The sequence below is a fragment of the Malania oleifera genome, chromosome 8 (assembly GCF_029873635.1).
Source record: "Malania oleifera isolate guangnan ecotype guangnan chromosome 8, ASM2987363v1, whole genome shotgun sequence".
Lineage (NCBI taxonomy): Eukaryota > Viridiplantae > Streptophyta > Magnoliopsida > Santalales > Ximeniaceae > Malania > Malania oleifera.
In genome coordinates, this window is record NC_080424.1 from 35837452 (window position 1) to 35862251 (window position 24800).

General features: G+C 38.2%; 1 protein-coding gene across 2 annotated transcripts in view; it reads left to right on the top strand.

The window, feature by feature from the left end:
- LOC131161888 (uncharacterized aarF domain-containing protein kinase At1g71810, chloroplastic) overlaps positions 1-24800 on the top strand; it is a 137547-nt gene that overhangs the window by 23384 nt on the left and 89363 nt on the right. For both annotated transcript variants that reach the window (XR_009138640.1, XM_058117903.1), the window contains exon 7: positions 21160-21203. Coding sequence is in view for 1 of the 2 variants with exons in the window: in XM_058117903.1 (XP_057973886.1) it covers positions 21160-21203 (44 nt within the window). In the remaining variant the exon portion in view is untranslated. The remainder of the gene's footprint in view (positions 1-21159; positions 21204-24800) is intronic.

Here is a 24800-nt window from a genome sequence, read left to right on the forward strand (position 1 = left end):
CAAAAGTTGTGTAAAGGAGATAAGGAAAAAAAAAATGTCGGAGGCATATTCCAAGATGCTACGGCATATGCCCTTGCTCCTCATCTATATAAAGGAGGTTTCAGCCTCTTGCCAGGCGGGGCAAGTGTACATAATCTACGTCATATGTATAGTCAAGACGATCTAGGCTTAAAGTGGATGAAGATTTGGGGGAAGAGCTGAGGGAAGGTGACAGAGTGAACATGGTTCTAGAAGACATGACTTCTTAATTGACACGATCAGGACCTCCTTTCATAGCCTTAGAGTGAAAAAATCTCTTGCCCAACTTGTGAAATAAAACACATAATTAATCAAAGTATCCATATTCCTTTTAATCATTAGAGAAACTAGCTCTACCCGACCAAAACACAGCCATTCACGGCCTTCAAACAGGTCAAGGGCACCTTAGGTTTTAATCTCTAATGACTTAAAGGGAAAATGGATGCTTGGAATGAGACCTTCAGTTTGGTTTTGTTCATCACTATTCTGGTGTGGAGGATCCACATAGGGTGTGGCAACCATAAAGAATATTGAGTTTAGAACAACAACCTTTGCTGTGGGCAAAGAGATCTCCCATTCAAGTAGTGATAGAGGCTTCGAAGGAGTCTCTAAGTTGCCATGGCTTTGATACCAAATAGGCACTTAGTGTGGGATCGTAAGCAAGAAGATGGAAGAAAGGAACAAAAGAAAATAATTACTAATAGGAACACACTAAGAGAGATTTCATTAATCTTAAAAGAAGGTGGTACAAGAACAAGGGAAGGTATGCATGGGACTTTTACGAGAGAACTCTTACAAGAGACATGTTTTCTTTCACTTGCTCCGCCTGGCAAGATGCTGAAACCTCCTTTATATAGATAGGAGTGAGGGAATCTGCCATGGCATCTTGGAATATGCCTCCGACATATTCTTTTTCCTTATCTCCTTTACACAACTTTTGATAAAGAACAATAAAGATAAAACTGACCACACTGACAAAGCAAATAAAGATAAAGTTGAGCACATTGACAATACAAATAAAGATAAAGCTGAGCACACTGAAAATGACAATACAAATAAAGATAAGCTAATGCCCATGTGTCTGCTTCAGTGGTCCATTTTTGTCTTGTATTCCTCCTCTTCTTCAGTTGGGTAGATCACCATTATCTCCAAGTCTTCGATAGTCCCATTACTTTCTGTTTGTTTCATATAATAAAGTGCCAACCTGTTTATTAGGTAGGTATTGTAGAAATAAGAAAACAAGACTGGGTAATGAGAGTTTTTGGCTCTCCCGTCATCCTAAAAGTACACCAGGTTGAATAAATTTTGCGGTTGTCTGTCCAGGTCAATTTGATTTAGGTAGCATAAGCTTTTCCTTGTATCATTCTAATTGCATGCTTATAGGTGTGGATCCGTACGGGGATTTTCTTTGAAGCTCCGAATCCTTTCATAATTGGGAGAGATATATAAACATACCTATTCCCGTCTTGGATTTGGATCTCACATTTGAGGTGGAAAATAACAAGTAAATATGGGGACTCGGTAATGAATTCTAATTGTTCAACCCATTGTGCTTCTATTTTGAAAAACAATAGTCAATTTTAAAATAACTATATTGTCGTGGTCTTTGTCTTTAATTTGTTATGAAGGCATAGGTCTAAGGTTTGTGAAGGATCATACCGAGACAGTAGGTTTTTGCAAGGTAACAGAGAAAGAGGAATGCTTCGTGTGGGGACCCAAAGGCCATTGATGTATGGAAAAAAAGGGTGTCAGTCCAAGTATTTTATTGGTGCATCCACTAATTTGTATTGTGAGAGGAGAAGGTACTGAAGACCTTGGATCATTTTGTGATTTCTCTTATCAATGGTGTGGCTAAGGATGCTATCTTGGATTTCATTGGGAAGGGTGGGGACAAGTTATGAAAGAGATGAAGAAGATGAGGATGCCATGAGGAAGAGAACCTGGGGATGAGTTTGGGGATTTATTGGTCTTGAGAGGAAGTCACTAAGGATGTTGTGCCTCCCTTTGATGTGCTTTACTTCAAATTTATGCTGTGAAAATCAATTTGCCCATCTTGGAAGTTGTCCTTGCCGGAGGATCTTCTGCTTGAATTGGATCATTTTTGGAAAGGAGGACATGTCCATTTCAATTGTAAAAGTATGTCCAATCAGATAGAATTCGAACTTTTCAATCCCTTTTTTTATCGCCAATATTTCTTTGAAGGTGGAGTGATAATGTGATTCTGATTCTTTGAATGCTTCACTCTTGTGTCTGCATATATGTCTAGTTCCGTTTCTTTTTCCTAAATTAAGACTACTCCGCAATAGTAATCACTAGCATCAGTCTGTAAGATTCTATTTCCTTTGTCTGGAATCTGGAGTGGTGGTAATTTTATGGTCATTTCTTTAAGTGATTTTACTCCCTCTGTGTGTTTAGCTTCCCAAGGGGGCACATCTTTCTTTTTCAAAAGCTGGTGGAGTGGTGCTGTCTAAGCTGCCGGCATTGGGACAAAGTCTGCCATATAATTGATAATACCAAGGAATTGCTGCAATTGTTTTTTTCATCATCTGGCTATCTGGAAAGTTGTTGAGCTATGTAGCAATATGTGGTTGTATCTGCCATATAATATGTGGTCTTCCCAGGCACCATAGAATTCTTTAATGATTGTGGAGATGAAGACATTAAGATTTGACACTTGCGATATCTGCAACTGCCTGTAAGCTCCAAGGTTTATCCACTAGATTCTTAGTTTTCCAATTAGCTTGGAGACAACCCTTCCAATGTTTTTTTTGAGGGTAATTTCTTCTTTCATTAATTCTCTTGTGCACCAAGCATGGAGTTAAAGGATCTTATTCCTCCACTGGAATGGAGGGATTCCTTCCAATGAAATGGTTGGTCCATTTCCATTGTTGCTTGAACTTTGCATGGGAATAGCAGATGAGGTATTATCTGAGAGTTGATGTTGTCATATACTCCTTCATTGTTTGTAGGATTGTTGTATTCTGTCCTGTGGGTGGATGGCTGGGTCATTATTGTTTTCTTTGAAAGTTGAATCTCTTCCTCAGATGAATCATCATCCGTCATGATGGCAAGTGTTGATTTTGTGCTTCTTCTAGATATAATGGATCAACCATCTTAGTAAGGAGTTTGGAGATAGGGTTATCCTTTTCTAGAACACTAGTTTGTGGTTCTCGATTTGGATCACTTGATTCTCCAAAATTTTCCTTAGCTTTCTTCTTTTGAGTAGTGGAGATTGCCGTTTATCTTTCTTTTTTTGGGTTGGCTTTTGGGTGTATTGCCTCTGTTTGAGATGGAGAAAAGAGTCATTGCCTTTGAAGGACGCTTGCATTGATATTGGTTGAAATGTTGGTTGAGGAGAGCTGAAAACCGAACTGGATGGAGGGAAAAAGGGTCAATCCTTGCCTCTGCTGGCTTTGCTTGAGGGAATTTAGTTGAGCTTTGAGGTGCTGCATTTATGCTTCTTTCTTTTTGAAAGCTAGAGAGAATGCCAACATGTGCTCAATCATTTGCATTAGTTCCTCATGTAATCTTTGGATATGGTTCTGACATTTATCGATGAGGATGGATGTGGTATCAAACTTGTTCTTGACATTGTTGGCCAACTCTCTCTGGTTATCCATAATTTGCTGGAGCATTCTATTTTGGGCTATGGCATTTTCTGACTGCCAATTAATTGTTGCCTCTGTTGGGGATACCCGCTTCGTAGATCCATCTGGGTTAACAACAATTGGATCTTTGATCTTCAAGGATTGCTTTGTTTGGGATCGCGCATCTTCATACTCTAATGGTGGGAAATCACCATCATAGTTCGAAGGTCTTAGCATGTTAATTTGGGGAAATTTATTATCTTTTGTTCTTTTCCCGTCGTACTTGACATAGTAGTCTAATTTCCTTGATGGTTTTCCTAACAATCTTACTTTTGGATCCCCATCGTCATATCTCTTTTTGAGATTCTGCTGGTACTTATTCTTCTTCTTACCTCTGACTTCTTCTTCATCAAACCATTCGTACACTTGATCATTAAGATATTCATCATAGGTACAGTCGATGTCAAACCACTTATGACCAGATTTGGTTATGGGTCCATAAATTGGAAAACCGTTTCCCTTGAAGTATGGGATAGGGACCTGAGATCCCAGAGAAGTTGGATTGGTCAAGTTGACAGAGGTGGCTAATGGTTTGATCATGATCTTCTGATATTTTGGAAGTGGTGATGAATTTTGATCTGGGTGGAACATCATGGTGGGAAAGACATGTTTTGGAGAACAACAACCTTTGCCGTTGGCAAAGAGATCCCCCACTCAAGGAGTGATGGAGGCTCCGAAGGAGTCTCTAAGCTGCCATGGCTTTGATACCAAATAGGCACTCAGTGTAGTTGTAAGCAAGAAGATGGAAGAAAGGAACAAAAGGAAACAATTACTAATAAGAACACATTGAGAGTGATTTCATTAATCTTAAACGAAGATGATACAAGAAAAAGGGAAGGTATGCATGGGACTCTTACAAGAAACTTCTTTGCTCTCACTTGCTCCGCCTGGCAAGAGGCTGAAACCTCCTTTATATAGATGAGGTGCGAGGGAATAGGCCATGGCATCTTAGAATATGCCTTCGACATATTCTTTTTTCTTATCTCCTTTATGCAACTTTTGGTAAAGAATGTCAACGGAACAACAAACAGCAAAGCAAAAGATTTCTTTCCTTGCTTTATCCCACATTTATTTTGTATAGCTAGCATATATTTAGTTTACATGTATAGGGCTTGACGGATTATAGTTTACTTGTATAGGGCTAGCATCATGCTAGACCTTATTTACTTTCCATGTATAGCATTCTTTGAAAGTCTATATATAATATACTAATTGAAGGCCAATTCATTCGGCCATTCACAAAATATTTGACATGGTATCAGAGCTAGCCGATTGCTAGGTTTTTTTCCCTTCGATTTTTTTTTGTCTTCTCGGTTTCGTGGTTGTTGTGGTTTTGTTTTCTCTTCTGGAATTTTTCTCTGTTCTTTCGGTACTTCTGTGGCTGCGTGGCTGTCGGCATAGCAAGTTTCCGGGTTGCCATTTATTCCTCCAATTTATGTCCTTGTGATTCTCGCCAAGCAGGCAACAATTTTCTGTTGCTGTTTGTGACTTTCGGCAAGCAGGCAACAACTTTATGTTGTTGTTTCTGGCACTTATCTTTTCGACATAGCAAGTTTTTTGGTTCAAGATTTAATTTTTAGTGTAGGGAGGTTGTTCTTGGTTTTTCTTTGTACCTGCGTTGTTTATTTTGGGCTTCTAGATTTTCTGGTGGTTGGTTTCTTTCAGCACAATTTGTTTTTTTGGGCTTCTTAATTTTCTCCATTATTTAGCATGGACTCTGCACCTGTGTGTGCCAAGTTTACGGGCAACAATTATTCTACGTGGGCTTTTCAGTTTGAACTTTTCCTGAAGGGAAAATATCTTTGGGTTCATATTGATTGCACAGATTGTGCACCCAATCCTGATAAATCCAATGGAGTCTTCAACTTGTCCTTCATGGGCTGTGCTTGATGCTCGGATTATGTCTTGGCTTCTTGGCTCGGCTGAGCCATATATTGTCCCCAACTTGCGACCTTATCGCATTGCTCAATCCATGTGGACTTATTTAAAAATAATATATCATCAAGATAATGGTGCCCTGTCGTTTTTAGTTAGAGCATGCGATTGCCATGTTTCAACATGACAATTGTTCCATCCAAGATTATTATTTAGGGTTTCTGACTCTTTGGAATGAATGTTGTGATCTGGTTATTGCAGATGTTCCTATGGCTTCTCTTCCCATTATTCAACGTCTTCACGAGACTAGTCGTCGTGATCAGTTTCTCATGAAACTCCATCCCGAGTATGAATCCGTTCGCTTGTCTCTGCTAAATCGCTCTCCTAGTCCTTCTCTTGATGTTTGTTTTGGTGAGTTACTTCCTGAAGAACAACGGCTTGGTACACAAGTTACTCTGGCACAATCTCATGGTAGTTTTAGGTTTGTCCCTATGGCTTATGTTGCTCAACGATGAGGACCACCTGCGCATTCTAGAACATTGCAGTGTTTTTGTTGCAAAGAATTTGGTCATATCGTTGCTAATTGTTCCAAGAAATTATGCTCTTATTGCAAGAAGAAGGGTCACATTATCAAAGAATGTCGTATCCGCTCGTAGAATCGTCAGGCCCAGGCATTCCAGACTTCTGTTAGTGTACCCCCCACAGTGACTTTTGCGGTCCTTGGCTCTTCTTTAGGTGATTTCTCTGTTTCTGCACCTCCTCTAGCGAATTACTGCACACTCGAAATGGTGCAACAGATGTTTATTTCGGCATTATCAGCAATGGGGCTCCAAGGTAACAATTCTACTAATCTCTGGTATGTGGACTCGGGGTTCCTTTAATCACACAATGAATAATCCCTCTACCTTGTGTCATGTTCGGCCCTACGCTAGTTAATCAACTATTCAGACTACCAATGGCAGTTCTTTGCCAATAGCTGCTGTCGAAGATGCCTCTTCTAAGTTCACTAATGTGTTTCTTGCTCCTCAGCTTTCCACGAATCTTATTTCTGTTGGTTAATTAGTTGATAACAATTGTGTTGTTAATTTTTCTGGTAATGGTTGTGTTGTGCAGGACCACGTAACGGGGGAGCTGATTGCAAAGGGACCTAAAGTGGAGCGTTTGTTTCCATTACTTTTGCTTGTTTTAATGTTTCAAATCTTAGTGTGGTGTGGCATCGTCGTTTAGGCCATCCCAATACTCAGATCTTATCTCATGTATTGAACTCTGGTTTACTTGGTAATAAAGAAAGTTCTTCTTTATCTCTTGAGTGCCTCTTGCAAACTTGGTAGAAGCAAAACTCTTTCCTTCCCTTTGCATGCTAGTAGAGCTTCTTAGTGTTTTGTGCTTATCCATAGTGATGTTTGGGGACTTTCCCCAATTAGTTTACATGAAAAATTTAAATACTATGTGACTTTCATTGATTATCATAGCAGATTTACTTGGGTCTACATTCTTCGCTCTAAATCTGAGGTTTTTTGTACTTTCACTGCGTTTTTAGTGTATGTTGACAATCAATTTTCTGCTTCTATTAAGACATTACGTACAAATTCTGGTGGTGAATATGTGTCTACTGAGTTTCAGGAATTTTTGGCTTCTAAAGGCATTATTCATCAACGTTCATGTCCTGCTACTCCCCAACAGAATGGAGTAGCCAAACGGAAAAGTTGTCGTCTCCTAGATGTGGTCCATGGTCTTTTGTTGGAATCCTTTGTTCCATATTTGTTCTAGGTTGAGGCTCTGAAAACTGCTACTTGATTAATCGTTTACCTTCTCAAGTCCTACTCATGGAGTCTCCCTATTTCCCTTTATTTGCTAAGCAGCCTAGTTACGATCAAGGACTTAATTTCGACTTCGATGGAAATTTTGATGGTCTCAATTTACGGAAATTTCGATTTCGATTTCGATTTGAAGAAATTTTGGAAATTTATAGTAAATGATGGAAATTTACAATAATTCTTTAGGAAATATTAGAATAGATGATTATGCTTAGTATGGTATCAAAATACATTAAAAAAAATGCATATATGACAAGTTTTTAGTGTGTAGGATATTAAATTACATATCGCGAAACAAAGTATGAAGTAAATAACATTCAAATGATTATAAAGTTTTGAAGCTATTCCTTTAATGATTTAAGGCAATAAATTATCATTTAAGCAACTACATTTTCAATAAATATCATACATTTAATGATCTAATACCTTATGGACTTTCTTGGTGGCTCAAAGTCATCTCTTCTATCCCTATAATTGGGATTTCGAGATGACATATATTGTTTACAATAATCACTCCATGTCATATAATTCCCAAAATATTGAGTATAGGTGCGCATGTGTTGTTCATACTCCTCCATAGTCATCTGGTTCATGGCAGTTTCTACTCGGCCAAAAGATCTTCGTGTGCTAGGATGTCTTCTTGGAGGTTCTTTTTGTTGTGTATGTCCATTGGATTGTTTTGCATTTGCATACTAGTCATACCCATATTCTTGGCTTGTTTGTCCATACCCATAGGCATGTGGTTGCCAATTTCCATATTGTTGTGCTTGATCATTTGCATATGGAAACGGTTGGGCATATGTAGATTGTGAGGAGCTGTTCTATGTAGATTCATAACCGCTATAACTGTTAGAGTCATGCTTTGTTCCTATACTCATAGATTCCATACTATGGGAAAAGGCATCCTCTTCTATTTGATGCATCTTCCCTTTTCCCTTTCTACGATTGTACTGCCTATCAATTGGACGTGTTTCTCTTTGTGGACCCTCATCTTCTAGTTGGGGAGGACGTGTATATTCCACTTCTGGTCTATAATCTTGCCATCCTTCATTTCCTCCATAGTCCCCACCATCACCACCTTGCCCACTGCTACTGCCGGGGTTAGATCCGTCACCACTAGCATCGTCGTCGTCATTATCATCATCACCATTAGAGGGCATAGTGGATGAAGTTCCATATCTACACCCAAGATTCATTGGTGAATCATCACTACTAGATATTACTTCTTCAATCATCACCTGATTAACATCAATGCCAAAGTTATCTTGTGCATGCTTGGCCATTTGTGGGTGGGGACTCCTGTTTCGTTTATCAAGATGGGATGGTCTAATCCACTAGAAAAGTGGATACTCATCCTCATCACCCAATACAACTGATATGTCAAGAAGGTCCAGGGGATCTTGTTCAGCCACTTTGTCCATTTCGGCCTCCATATCTCTTATTCAAAGTTTCATGTTGTAATAACGAAAAACAAGCTACTAAAGTCTAGTGTAGGCTAGTCTATTTCTTTGCTTTGTGTGAATGAGTGCAAATGTACTTCAATTTCGTTCACAAAATGCGCAATGCTAGCTTCCTTAGGATTGGAGCACTTGATTCATACATCATCCACCAATTAGCTGTGCAAGATATTTTAAGAACATAACTTAGTACTTTGTAGATTGTATTTGAAGTTTGTAACTATTTATTGTACATTTATATATCAATAATTACTAGGTGCCTTGGTTGCCCTAGTTGCTTCTCCAAAGTTTCTCTTAGCATCTCTAAATAGAATAATCTAAAAAAAAATTGTTATTGAATAATTAAACATGGATTAAGACTTATTTTATTTAATTTTTATTTTAAAAATATACCTCATTTCCAATTTGATCCAGGCTAGAGGAATGTGGCTCAAGGTTGTTAAAAACTTTGCGAACTGCATCAAGAAAATAAGGATCTTCCCCAACACATTTTTTGCATTGACATTTTGGATTTAAAAAATAAGCTGTCAATCAAATTAAGTAAAATATAAATATGTAATAAGTAATTTGATATATGAATTTCTTGAAATTTATAAATATTTTATACCTATTGCTTGAAGAGGATGTTCAAGGGTTCTTTCCCACCGGTCATTGATTACTTTGAGAACCCATCTTGCACTTCTTGCACCTACTTCAATGGCCTCTTTCATCACCCTTATTGCTTCAAACACAACTCTTAGTGTTGGCCACACTTCACTATCGACTATATGCAATACTCGATATATAGGCTCATAAATGTTACAAACTTTTGTCACTTTATCCCAAAATTGATGGTTAAGAACCGTGTTTTCAATTTCTCTACCCATTTTTGTTCGACTAAGAGCATGCTCAGCCCATTCATCAGATATGAATAGAGATTTTAAACCTACTCCTTTTTTTATTTTTTATTTGGTAGGCTATCAAGGGCAATGTAGTTTGTAGCAAATCGTGTGGCTCTTGGACGCATAATATCCCCTTGACTATGCTCCCTCATTTTAGCAAGCAACCATCCATGGTTATATATAAAATTAGTGATTTGTCTCCCCTGCAAGATCACTGTGCTTATTGCCTCTCTTTTTCTGATCTCCTAAAAAATGATATCAATACAATGAGCAACGCAAGGAGTCCAATACAAGTTGAATTTTTTCATTAATTTTAGACCCGCTTTCTTGTAAGTGCTGCCATTATTGGTCACCACCTAGACAACATGTTGCTTTCCTACCTCTTGCACAACATGTTTTAATAAGGAATATATGTATTCATGGTCTTTTATTTTGTCAGAAGCATTTACTGACTTTAGAAAAATTGTGCTTCCTTTCAAGTAAACCATTCAATTTATGATGGATAATTTTGTAGGGCCTATCCATCCATCTCAAATTACAGTGCAGCCATACGTGACCCACTTTTTCTTCACTTCTTCTACGTGGCCTTCCATTTCTTTTACCTCTAAATCAAGGTATTTTGTTCTAATTTCATAGGGTGTCGGTGGATCAACTCCTGTTCTTTTTGATTGGCAATTCCATACCATGTTTTTAAAATGAGGTGATTTTGCCTTCTCAGGTGGAACATTATCATATATAAAAAACTTTGAAATCAACCTATTCATTTCTTCTTTTATTTTACCTCCTTTGAATAAATTTTTCATGCTTTTTTGTTTTGCTGCGTCTGACTTGTAATATTGAGAAGACTTTGAAATATGTGGCTCTGTTTCTGGCTCTCCCACACTTTAAGATCGTCTCATCGGAGGTCGCCCTCCACTACTACTAGCCTTTGAACTGCCTTCTTGTTGGCTATTTGCAAACCTACCAGATTGGTGTCTCTTTCCCATTCTGTCTGTTTTGAAGCATAGAATGCTGCATGATATGCAGTCCTTTCATAGGGAGAAATGTCAGGTGGGTATGCAATATTGTCAACATCGTCCTCTTCATCAATTTGTTGTGGTTGCATCAAGTTCCCACGCAATTCATTTTTTATTTGATCCATTCTTTCTATTTTCTTTGCCTTAGCTGTTGTTTTTATTTCTAAAACAATTCTCATTTCCTGCTTAACTTTTGGAGGTACTTTGTCGCAAAATTTTATATTATGTTGCAGGTCATAATTTGCTAAGTGCATTTTTAATCTTGTTGCACCACCACACTTCATTTGTATTCCGCAGTTTTTGCAAATAAATCCTTTCTTTACATTGGGCATTTGGTACCCATGTTTCCATGCTGGATCTTGTTTTCTTCCTTCAGACATTTTGGTAGATAATTTTACTTTCCTACAAGGTTACAATGAATCAAAAATTAGGTGTTAAATTAGTCAATAATTTTAAAAGAAAAATTATTTGAGATGTTTTATTATCAATACAAAATTAATAAATAAGACAAACATTAGAATATTAAGTTAAATTTACGAAATTTAATGATACTGTACAAAATTATTAATAAATTATGGAAATTAAATTAGTCAAATAAATGAAATAATTTAAACTATATTAAGCTAATAAGTACTTTAGCCTAATGATTAGGTGTTAAATTACTCTAAATTTCTAAAAAAAAAAAATTATTTGAATTTTACTCAACAATTTTTGAATAAAAATATTTAGAAGCTGAATAAAGATAAATTAATAACTAAGAGAAATATTAAAATTTTAAATTTAAATTACAAAATTAATGATAATTTTTACAAAATTTACTATTAAGTAATAAATTTTGAAAATTAAAATATTCAAATAAATGAAATAATTTATTAATTTATAATATAATAAGATAATAATGGTAAATTTTTCTAATTTTATTTAGTTACTAAACTTACTACTTACTATTTACTATATTTACTAGCAAGTAGCAATGTAGGATTAAGGGGGTAAATGGGAGAGAGGGGCAATCTCATTAATATATTGGGGAGAATGGAGATTTTGAGTAAATAAAATAAAGATATAAGTTAAAATATGGAATTTAAAACATAGACCAGCAATTTGCTTTTCAGTTCAGCCCTTTCTTTTTTCGTGGTGCTGGTTGTTGCTCGTGGAGGTTGGGGGGGGGGGGGTGAGACAGTGGACTCGAGTGACGAGTCTTGAGTCTCTCGGTTTCTTGTTCGCAGCTCTACGAGAGCCTCAGCCAAGAGGAAGATTGCAGCGATGGGAGTTCTTGCTGCTGGCTGTGAGTGTGTGATGACAATGGAGGTGGAGGGTGAAGCCGAAGGCTAGAGACAGAGGATCGAAGGGTCAGAGCACTGGAGGGGATCCGAAGGCTAGGGCTTTTTGGAGTTTGAACTTCGAAGGTGGAGGCAGGAGGCAGCTGGAAATTTGGAATCTAGGGTTTTTTTTTTCTTTTGAAGTTTGAAGATGGAAGAAGAAGAAGGCTTTTAACAAGGTTTTAGAGGTATGCATTCTACTACTGCATGAAGCTAATTTATAGACAAAAAATTGTGTAGTGGTAGCCTGTAGTCTTAAGCCTTTGATGAATTTATGGAATTATTGGCTTGAATCTACAGAGTATCTCTGCAAGATATTTGCTTTCCATTGTATAAGCTCACAGGTTGCACAACTTGCACAATCACACGGGAAAAGCAAAATAAAGTCAGAGAACACTCAGAACAGCACTAAAATTCCCCCCTCCAATTTTTTTCCCCCATGATTTCTAGAAAATTTTGGAAGAACAGCTGAAATTATTGAAAATGTCGTTCAAAATTTACCGAAATCTCGAAATTTCGGTCGAATTTATTCAAAATTGAATTTGTATCTCAATTTCCTTTCGGGACCCTTGAAAATTCGAAATTTCGATCAAAATTTTGACATTTCAACAGAAATTTAAGTCCTTGGTCACGATAACCTCTGTACCTTTGGTTGTGTATGTTTTTTTCATCTACCTTCTCATGAGCGACATAAATTATTTGCTCAAAATGTTCGATGTGCATTCTTGGGATACAATGTGTGTAAAAAGGGATTTGTTTGCTATGATCCTACATTACATCGTACACGCATTTTTAGGAATGTTATTTTTTTTGAAAATCAACATTTTTTTCCTGTGTCCTCTGTACGCTCCTCTCCTACTGTGATTCTCCCCTCCTTTGAGGAGTAGTTCTTGGATCCTCATCTAGTTAGTTCTCGTTTTAAACTAGGTATTGTGTATACGCGGTGCCCCAGCCCACAGTCACTTCTGATAGCTCATCCGATATCTGATCCTACCACGCTCCAGGTTGCAGCACCTCTAGAGCCTTTGGTATGCCGCCCTTCTTGAGTGTTTGTACCCCCGGACAGGTATGGGTTTCCCTCCTCGAGTTCTGGTAACTCTGTTTCAGCTCCTACTGCTGCATTGTCCAATTTAGATATTCCCACTTCCTACTCTTACGCTGCCAAGCATGATTGTTGGCGACAAGCTATGCATTAAGAAATTGTTGCTCTAGAGGCCAATCACACTTGGGACATTGAGCCTTGTCCTCCCACCATTGTTCCTTTGGGTTGTAAATGGGTTTACTCAGTCAAGGTCCGATCTGATGGAAGTCTGGATTGTTACAAAGCTCGCCTTGTTGCATTTGGGAATAATCAGGAATATGGTGTCAAATATGTAGAGACCTTAACTCTTGGGGCTAAGATGACTACTGTTCGTACAATTGTGGCTATTGTTGCTTCCAGTGAGTAGCCACTACATCAGATGGATGTCAAGAATGCTTTTCTTCACAGGGATCTTAAAGAGTGTATTTATATGAAGCCACCGCCGGGCTTGTTTGCCTTTTCGACTTCACATGTGTCTAAGCTTCATTGTTCTCTTTATGGTCTCAAACAAGCTCTGAGGGCCTGGTTTGATAAATTCCGCACCACTTGATTACAATTTTCATTCAAGCAGAGCAAGTATGACACTTCATTATTTATTTGGAAATCATACATGGGTATTGTTGTTCTTTTGGTTTATGTTGATGATATTGTGATAATTGGTTCCAATTGTGCTTTACTTGCTCTGCTAAAGACTTAACTTTTTGAGTCCTTTCATATGAAAGATCTTGGGTCTCTCACATAGTTTCTTGGTCTGGAGGTGTATCGTAGTCCCTCACGTATTTCACTCCATCAACATAAATATGCTAGTGACTTGGTGGCCACAGCCGGCCTTCAGAAGGGTACTTCTTTTGCTACTCCCATGGAATTAAATGTTAAGCTTCGCAAAAGGAGGGTGACTTACTTGCTGATCCCAGTTTATACTGGAAGTTGGTGGGTAGTCTTGTCTATCTCACCATTACTAGACCAGGCATTCTTTTGCTGTACAGCAAGTCAGCCAGTTACTTTAGGCTCCTCCTCATCTTCATTTGGCTGCTGTTCGTAGGATCATACGCTATGTTCAGGGCACTTCTGCCCGTGGTTTATTCTTCCCTGCAGGCAATTCTACTCGCCTTGCTGCTTATGGCGATGCTAATTGGGCTGGTTGTGCGGATGCACGTCGCTCCGTCACTGGTTGGTGTGTGTTCTTAGGTGATGCATTGATCTCTCGGAAGAGTAAGAAGCAAGATAGAGTTTCTAAGTCATCGATAGAATCTGAATACCGGGTGATGTCTCTTGCTTGTTCTAAAATTATTTGGCTTCGAGGCTTGCTTGTTGAGCTAGATTTTTCTAAGATCGATCCTACACCTCTACATGCCGATAATACGAGTGCTATCCAGATCATGATCAATCCTGTCTATCATGAGCGCACGAAGCATATTGAAGTCGATTGTCACTCTATCCGTGAAGCATTTGAAGCTCGTGTTATCACTCTTCCACACATTTCCACTAAATTACAAATTGCAGATATCTTCACCAAGGCTCTCACTCGTCATCGAGATTGCTTCCTAAGTAGCAAATTGATGCTTTTTGATCAACCCGCATCAATTTGAGGGGGCCTGTCTACCGAATAGCAAACAACAAAGCAAAACATTTCTTTCCTTGCTTTAGCCCACATTTATTTCCTTATGTTTCAATTTATAATTTTGTACAGTTAGCATATATTTAGTTTACATGTATAGGGCTTGACAGATTATAGTTTACTTGTATAGGGCTAGATCATGCTAGACCTTATTTACTTTCCATGTATAGCATTCTTGTAAAGTCTATATATAATATACAGAACTCTAGGCCAATTCATTCGGCCATTCACTGCACACTGACAATACAAATAAAGATAAAGCTGAGTGTTAGGGTGTGACAATGTCATGGGGAAAAGGGGGAGTGAGATACTGCTATAATTGTATTCTTCAGGGATTTAGAATGAATATATGAATATCTGTGTTATCGCTTGTATGGTGATTCTCTTGTAGATGAATAATACAAGTAGTTCTTTTCATTGTGGTGTTCTGTTGCCTTGGATTATGATGTCTCTGATTGTTATAGTCTTATTCGGTGTATAAGAATATGTTACTCATGTGAAATCCTATTGTTCCTTGTTTTCCTTGAGTATTGAGACTCACCTGGTGCTCGTGCTTGCAGGCTTGAACGTGTGAGAGTTGGCTGACTTGTCGAGGGAGAGCTCTCAACGAGTGCCACACGACCCTTACTTGAGTCCCATTTTGGGGGTCCGTGACACTGAGCACACTGACAATACAAAGAAAGATAAAGCTGAGCACACTGAAAATGACAATACAAATAATAATAGAGCTAATGCCCATGTGACTGCTTCAGTGGTCTATTTTTGTCCTGTATTCCTCATCTTCTTCAGCTGGGTAGACCGCCATTATCTTCAAGTCTTCGATAGTCCCATTACTCTTTGTTTGTTGCACTTAGTAAAGTGGCAACCTGTTTATTTGGTAGGTATTGTAGAAATGAGGAAACAAGACTTGGAAATGAGAGTCTTTGGCTCGGTTTAGGGCAAAGAGGGATCATTTGGAACTTTGGAGTTTAGGTCTGAAATGGAGAGAGGGGGGGGGGGGGGGAGGTTGGATCTTGGAAATTTTGTGTCAATAAACACTGCCAATGGAGGACATTCTACATCTTTCAAGTTGCCCATTTGCCACACCTATTTTAGACATAGATTTAGGAATTTTTCCTTGGATTAGGCTTTACTTTGTATTTTTAGTTGACTTGCTTTGGTATTGTGTAGTTTTTGTTTTATGTAAATATGTGTTAGATGTAGTGGGTGTAAATGCTATACGTGTAAGTTATTGTACAATTATTGTTTTGAATCAAAACCAATTGCGGTTTCCTTCTCCCTCTCTCTTTATCACAAGTTCCTATTCTTCCATCTTCTTTTTCTTGCTCCTCTTTTCCCTTCTCTTTCTCTTCTATTCTCTCCATATTCTGATATGTCCCTGTTATCCAACAACCTCTTATCTCCTTCTCCTCCTTGAAGTCAATTGTACCGTACTTTGCATGCTTCTTAAGTGTTTTGGAGTGATGTTGTGTTCCTTGCGTGCTATCTTATCAACAATATGTCATCCTCTCTTGTTGGTGGTAAAACTCCCTACTCCATTATATTCCCAAATGCTCCTTTGTTTTCTTTACCTTCTCTTATATTCAAGTGTGTGCCCTTTATTCTTCAATTAACCCTAGGGTGAATAAGTTGGATCCTCATGCTAAAAAATGTGTCTTTTGGGCTACTCATGTACTTAAAAGGGATTTTGTTGTTATAGTCCTATTTTTCATCGCTTTTGATGTTACCTTCTTTTTGTCTACGCCATACTATTCTTAGTCCTTGAGCTTTTCTAACCTTAATGATTCTCTTCCTCTCTCTAATCTTCCAGATTCTAGTTTATTATCTATGCGTAGTCTTCCACCTATGTCTCCATGTAGCTCGAGTCCTTCTTATTGTGTCAATCATCCTAATTTGTATGTATATTCACAATGGTGACTCCAGGGAAGAGAGTCCCTTTAGCTTCTATTGCTATGCCTTTGGTTTCCTTGCTTGATGATTCCATTTCCTATGATGTTAATCTCTCATTGCTATCCAAAAGGTAAACACACTTGTACACAACATCCCGTCTTCAAATTTGTTTGCTATACTTCTTGTCACCCTCCTGTTGTTTTGTTACTACTCTATCTTCTATTACTCTACCTAAATCCATTTTTGAATCCTTAGCCCAATTCGGATAGAGAAGTGTGATGGTTGAAAAGATGAGTGCATTATAGGAAAATGATACTTGGGAATTGGTATCTCTTTTTGATAAATTTGTGGTTGGTTGCCATGGGCATATACCGTGAAAGTCTACCTTGATATTTCTGTCGCTCGTTTGAAGGAACATCTATTGCTAAGGGATATATTTAGGTGTACAATTTGGATTCTTTAGACATATTCTCTTTGGTTGCCACTTTGTTCATCTCCTTGGCCACAACTTGTCATTGGCCTTTGCATCAGTTACATGTGAAGAATGCCTTCCTACATGGTCATCCTTCAGAGGAAGTTTGTAAGGAGTAGTCACTTGGGTTTGTTGTTCTGAGTGTCCCTCAAGCTTAGTGTGTTGGCTTAAGTGTATTAAGAAATAATTATATGGTTTAAAAAAGTCTCCCAGAGCATGTTTTTGTCGTTTCAATGTTGTAGTACTTGAGTTTGGCCTTTGATGGTGTGCAATAGATCACTCCATGTTTTATTATTATACTCTATTCGGTGGGATTTTGCTTATTTTGTATTTGGATGATATTTTGACTATTTGTGATGATGATCAAGGTATCTAGGACATAAAGCAGTTTGTTTCAACCAAAGATTTGGCACCATTGAAATACTTCTAGGGTGTAGAAGTCCATATCTCATATGGGAACTGTTTTTTCACATCGGGAGCATGTTCTTGATCTTTTGGATGGGATTGGGCTATTGGGATCCAAACGTATTAATACACCCATGAATCCTAGTAGTGAGTCACTACTAGATATAGGTGATTTGTTGCCTAACTAGATATGGTATCTAAGACTTGTTGGAAAGATGAATTATCTCAGTTACTCAACTGTCTTTATCTTTCTCAACAAGTTTCGTGAGCCACTTAATATTATGAGAACAAGTCACTAGGATGCAGCAGTTCACATCTTGTGATATCTCAAAGATCACCTAGGAGAGGTCTCTTATATCGGGATGAGGGTCGCACTTATATTCAGGGATATACAAAAGTAGATTCGGCTGGATCACCATATAGAATACCCACAATGGGGTGTTATGCCTTTGTTGGGGGTAATTTGGTTTCTTAGAAGACCAAGGAACAAACTGTGGTGGCTAAGTGAAGTGCTAAGTCATAATATAGGGCCATGGCTCGCAACATGTTGTAAGAGTTGGGTTTTCCCATTCGGTTTATGGAGTTGTTGTGTGACATTTGAGCTGCTATTCATGTTGCCTCTAATCCGATCTCCCATGAGCAAACAAAATACAATGAAGTTGATAGCCACTTTGTTTTGGACCAACTTGTGCAGTAGTTCATTTCAACCACTCATGTGAAGTCTGATTTCTAGCTTGCTTACTTATTCACTAAAGCTTTGGCGGAGTGCTTGTGTTAAATTCATCCTTAACAAGCTAGGGGCATAGGATATCTATGCTCTGGCTTGAGGGGGAGTGTTAATGGTTATTTTGGTTATTTTAGCAGTATTAGTATGTGCTAGCGTTATGTTAGCAAGTGTGAATTAGTAAGGACTATGGGTATTATGGTCATTGGTATGTACATGACATACATTATAAATAGAGGGAGAGGCCTATTGTTGTGATGATATCTTCCATTTTCGCAATATTTGAACAGGTATTACTGATCTCCCTCAACCTAAGATTTTGTCACCCCATCCTTCCTACCTGTGCGCTATTAGAACTTGCATCATCTGAATCTCAACCTGGTCAGCAACAGATTTTACTTCCATCTGCACTTCTTGCTTCCCTGAGATCTTGCCGAAGACCCATCCTCCATAGAAACACCTTTGGAAAACTCATCAATATTCAATACATTCTCCCCACTGCTCTAGGCCCACTAGACAAAAGCTCATGATTCCCACTTGCACTAATTTCTTTCGCAAGAGAAGACGTGTCTTGAATCTGTTTTTCCTCCACCTGTGCACTTTGCCTAAAAGACCTGCTGTGCCCATACTTTTCGAAACCCTCCATCTTATGAGCCTCACGTACACCCCTATCCTGCTGTAATAATTGCTGGGCTTTAGATGTACTCATCTGTATGCGCTGTCAGCTTTGATATTGGACCCCTGAATTCTGTTGGCAAGCAGCATGGGCCTGCGAAGGTGAATATGCATCCAATCTCCTATGGAACCTGCAAAGAAGCAGGATCCAATTTTTCTAGAGGCTGCGGAGAAGAAGATGCATCCAATCTCCGTGGAATCTTTGAAAAAAAGGCAGCTAATCTACCATTCTCCAATGCCGAGGCAGACCCAGTTAGGAAGGCCATTTCCCTTGTGTTTTAGAAATCTCAATATGGGTCTGACACATCTATTGCCATTTTTCATTTGCAGATGGGCCATATCACCCTTAAAAGCCCGTGGAGTGGAATCTTGACTGTTACCCACCGTTGAGGCCCTTAATATGCACTCATGAGCACTATTTGAAGGATGGGCCTGACTAACTAGGGTAATAGGATGGTCCACAGCAATGACAGAAAAGGCTTAGTTCCTGATAACTAGGCCAAATATATTGTAATATTAAGAATCCTTGGCCCAACCCACTCCAAACCAACTGCACTCTTGGCTGCACAAGGCACCTCCTCCTTCCCCCCAAAAACTGTAGCTTCCCAGAAACCTCCTAAACTTCCATGTGCTGCCACTACAACACGCACGAGTTGGAAATCTCCACAGTTCCTGTATCAACACTAGCCGTTCGCTGCCTCTGAAACCCCAGATGTTACGTTGTTCCAGCTTTGGTGAACATGAATCATTGAAGAATAAACCATGACCTTAGCTTCTGGCTTGTTCATCTTCTCTGAGCATGCAATCACCTGCAGCACTTGCATATTCCTTTTCCAATCTTCCCCATTTCTTCTTCTCCATTCCTAGTTTTGGATAAACCTATCAAAGTGAACAAAGAAACCTAGAAGAGAGAGTCAGAATGAGAGTAAGAGCCAGCAAAAGAGAAAAGAAAAAATAGCGAAACAATAAATGATAATTTGAATTGGAAACTTATTTAGAGCCATTCTTTGGGTAGTTTACTTTTGGGGAGTTCTTTAATTCCCTGTCTATTAAGGAATGATTAATTCCTTGCCCAAGTTGGTCTTTTGGTTTCTATAAAAGGGATTTCATGTGGGAATTTTAAGTGTGCACAACGTAGAGGGATAATCACCTACAATGCAAATAATGTGGCATAACAAGAAATTAACAACTAACAAGAAACAAAGAAATTCACTACATGAATTTTCAAGCATTTTGTCTATATGCTTGAGTTCTTTGGCATTCAGGGTTCATTTTGTCATGATAAATAATTGTTTTGCTAGACAATCTTTATGTCTACTTTACCAGCTTATATCAATCGCCATCCTAGGAGAAAATAAGATTGTTGCACTATTTGTTTGGATTGGGAGCTTATAGAGGCAAACAACAGGGACATTGATAGTGCAATTGATATTTGACATGTATATGTTGTATTTGATCTAAGACATAAAGCAATACAGGAAGAATCCCCTTGTTATTTAGTTTACAAGAAGCTAGTCAATGTTATTATCATCTCTTAATAGTGATGTGTGCTTGATAGGAAAAGGAACTTATTGCAAGAGAGCTAGTTTATTCTTGATAAACAAAGGAATTTATTAGAAGAGATAAGAATGTACATCAGAAGAAGAAAGAGGAAAAGAAAAAGAAAAAAATTGGAGAATAGGAAATCCTCCCTTTACAACACTAACAAAAAATTACAACAGAAGATCATCATAATCTGAAAGCCAATTTAACGAAGCGGAGCCAACCAGTCCCGCTACAAGTCTTCCAAAGAAACATCATGAAAAAATGCCATCAGCTGACACCCATAGTGACACAAGATAAACAACTCTACTCCAAACCAAATTATTAGCAGTGGCCAAGAGAGCTAGTTTAAAAGCAAATCTCTAATCATATGCACACCAGAAGTAAATTATTGGAAAAATCTGTGTGCCAATAAGAGAAATAATTGATGATTGTAAAATAAAGTACTTTATGAGAATTCGGCTAAAGTTCACAATTGCAATTTAGTTCTCAAGCTTCAAATCTAAGCTTGAGCTTGGCTCATTGTTCTTGATGAATAAGCTTGGGCCATTATTCATCCAAACACGGAGTAGCTTGCTGATGGCTTGGCTCATTTGCAGCCCTATGACAACATCTCCTTTGTTTCTTTATTTTATTTGTTTTATTTTCTTCTAATTTTCATTTACTGTGTGGGGAATATTCTTAGAACTCCATATTGAATACAGGTATCACATTGAATGCAGGAGATGGACTACAAGCAAGAAGCAAAGAATGGACTGAAGTTTAGGTAAGAGCTTAAGTTCAAGAATAACTGTGGCACTTGCATTTTGATGAATGGGTATCTATTTTGATTGCACTTGTTGTGTATGGCTTTATGCTGTATTTAGCATGCATGTAGATAGATTTCATTTTTAAGGTTGGTGGCCAAAAATCAGATGCTCATTTTAGTTTCCTTTTAGGATTTTATTGATCTAATATGTGCCAGAGAACTTCAACAACTTCCGAGGGATTGGGCTTCCAAACCTAATGTGTTCAGCTCGTTTCTTTATTTTATAATCAATTGGGATTTTGGGAGTGATAAATTAGATCATATGGATTTGTGAGTAAGAAGCATTGAGACAAACATGTAATAGACATGACACGCTAATATGACAATTAAAAAAAAAAAAAAAAACTTGTATAAGACATGGTAGGGATACATTAATTAATGTGAAAAGTATACTGTTAGTTGTGCTTTTCTAGTAAAAAATATTGAAGTTTGTTTGGGGATGTTAGAATTAGAAAAGCTAGCATCTTAAGTGAGTTGGATATTTTTGGATAGATAAGAAGAGGAGACTAACCTTTCGGAGAGTCGGGAGGCCTAAAGAATTTTTTAAAAAAATGAGTTGGAAGAGGTGTGCTTGAAGGGAATGACAAAAGATCAAATTCAAATTCTTTTTCTATCCAAAAAAAGGGGGAGATTGTAATATTGGTTTCTACCATAGGCTAGCTAATGGTAAGATGAGGAAACATATGATAAGAGAGTTGGAGGTTTGAGGAATGAGAATTATAACTGATCCTGATAGAATAACTTCTGAGATCTCGAATTTCTTCGATAATCTTTATTTGGAAGAAGAGGGTTGTAGACCGATGGTTGATAGTTTAGAGTGGGATCCCATGTCTAGAGATCAAATGCTTTTGTTCGAGAGACCTTTTAATGAGGAGGAGGTGAAGAGGGGGGCGGTGGGTGGGTTAGTTTTTGGGATGGATAGTGATAGGGCTACGGGTTGAGTTGGTTTTAATGTAGCTTTTTTCCAAGACTGTTGGGGTTCTGTTAAGCGTGATTTGCTTAAAATCTTTCATGAAGTAAGAGCGTTACCCTACTTGCATTACCCTAGTGCCTAAGAAATCAAGGTCTATTAAGATAGAGGACTTTAGACCTATTAGCCTATCTCTAGTGTTTATAATATTACCACCAAAGTTCTAGCTAATAGGCTGAGTTAGGTGTTTGAGAAGATCATTTCTACAACTCAGAGTGCTTTTGCGCCGCGCCCGGGGGGGGGGGGGGGGTAGATAGATAGTGGATGCCAATGAGCTGGTGAAGGATATTTGAAGGAGGAAAACGAGTGGATCCATATTCTAATTGGATTTTGAGAAGGCTCATGATAGAGTTAGTTGGAGGTATTTGGACAATATTTTTGTGAGAAAGGGCTTTGGTGAGCATGTGGCGCTGGTGGTTAAGGGGTTGTTTATCTAATCTATGGTTCTCTGTTGTTGTGAATGGGAACCTATGTCTTGGTTTAGGGTTTCTAGAGACATTAGACAAATGGATCCACTCTCCCTTTTTTTGTCTGTCCTAGTAGCTGATATCTTGAGTAGAATGGTGGATAGGTTTGCGGATTGGGAGTTGATGAAAGTTTTGAAACCATGGAGTGAGGGTGTGGTGGTTTCTCATCTTCAATTTGCGGTTGACACTATTTTATTTCTGGAGGATCATGGGCCTTCTTTTAGATGTATTTTGGGTAACTTATGTTTTTTGAGAGGGTGTTGGGGCTGAAAATAAATTTGGGGAAAGGTGGTCTATTCAATATTAATATGCCTCTTGAACGTGTTAGGGAGTGGGCTTCGGAGGTGGGGTGTGGTCTTTTAGAGTGGCCTTTGGCTTACTTTGGGGTCCCTTTAGGGGGCAATCCTAGGTCCATGGATTTTTGGAATCTGGTGGTGGAAAGAGTCGCCAAGAGGTTGGATGGTTGGAAGGGGGCACTTTTTTCCCTTGGCAGCAGAATTACCTTCATTTAGGCTTGTTTATCTAGCATTCCCTTATATTATTTGTCAATTTTAAAAGTTCTAGTGGGGATTGCTAATAAGATCAAGAAAATAATGAGAAATTTCTTATGGTCATGAGTTATGGGTTTTTTGGATCATTTAGTTAGGTGGGAGGTGGTTTCCAGGTCTAAAAAGGAGGGAGGGCTGGGTCTTGGAAATTTGGTGTCTAAAAACTTTGTTATCCTAGCTAAATGGTTATGGTGTTTTCCCTTAGAAGATCATTCCCTTTGGCGTAAAGTGATTAAGAGTAAGCATGGGTTGGATGTAAATGGGTGGGATACCACTGTTAGTTTGCGATGTACTTCGCGGAGAGTCCATGGAAATCTATTTCTCGGATTTACCCCTTATTTACGCACATTAATTTTGTTTTGGGGAAGGGTTCTCAGATTCGTTTTTGAATAGACCCGTGGTTGGGGAATGATGTTCCATCCACATCTTTTCCTTGCCTCTTCTAATTGAACTTAGGGCAAGATTGTATGATTTCTGTTTTTTTGTGGTCAATTCGGGTAGCCCTCTGGTGTCTTGGAACTTTCATTTCAAAAGATCTATAAATGATAGAGAGATGATGGAACTTTCCTCCTTGTTGTCGTTATTGAATAATTGTCATCTTTCTTTAGATAGGGATACTTAGTCTTGGGCTTTGGACCATTCCGGGGGGTTTATTCTTGTAAATCTTTTTCGAGGTTTTGACCCGTTCCAATTCTTGTTTTCCTCTATTTTCATTTATTTGGAAGGCTAAAGCTCCCCTCAAAGATTAAGGCTTTCCTTTGGCTGACTGTGGTTAATAGAATCAATACTAGTAATCTATTGCAAATTAGGAGACGAAGGCCTTATCCCTAGATGTTTGTGTGCCTTGTTATTTGAATTCTAAAGTCAGCTCCTCATTTGTTCTTACACTGATTTTGATTGGAGCATCTGGAGTAATTTATTCGGCGTGTTGGGAGAAGTTTGGGTTTGCCTAGTGATGGCGGATGGAATGTTGGCTATCTTTTTTGAGGGCTGGCTTCGGAAGAAGAAATGATAGGGGACTGCTCTGTGAAAGTGTGGAATATTTGCAGTGCTGTGGGATTTATGGTTGGAGCGTAATCCAAGAAATTTTTCATGAATGAAATTGAGCAGGCAGCTGGCTTTGGAAAAGATTTGTCATTTGGCTTCTTTATGGTGCGTTGGCTCTGGTTGCTTTAAGGAAGTGAGCCTTTCAGAAATTCAGTGAGATTGGAGGAATTTTTTGCTTTGATATTTCAAAGTATTTTTTGTTTTATTTTTGTTTTTTTAGTTTCTTTTTTATGGAATTTTCCAGAATTTTGATGGGAGATATCTTATTCTCCTCTTTGTAAATTCTTCTCTTTCTAATGAAATCTCTTCTTTTGCTCTAACAAAAAATAAATTATAGGCTTCATGCACATTCAATGGATAAATTTCATCTACAATTACACATTCATTAGCTACATTCGAATTAGGGAATAATCAACATTAAAAACATTAGTCCAACAGGGGAAAAAAAAAAAAAACAGCACAGGTACATATAGATAAATGAAGTATCATCATTGTCATACCGAAACAGCAAGGCGATGGGTCA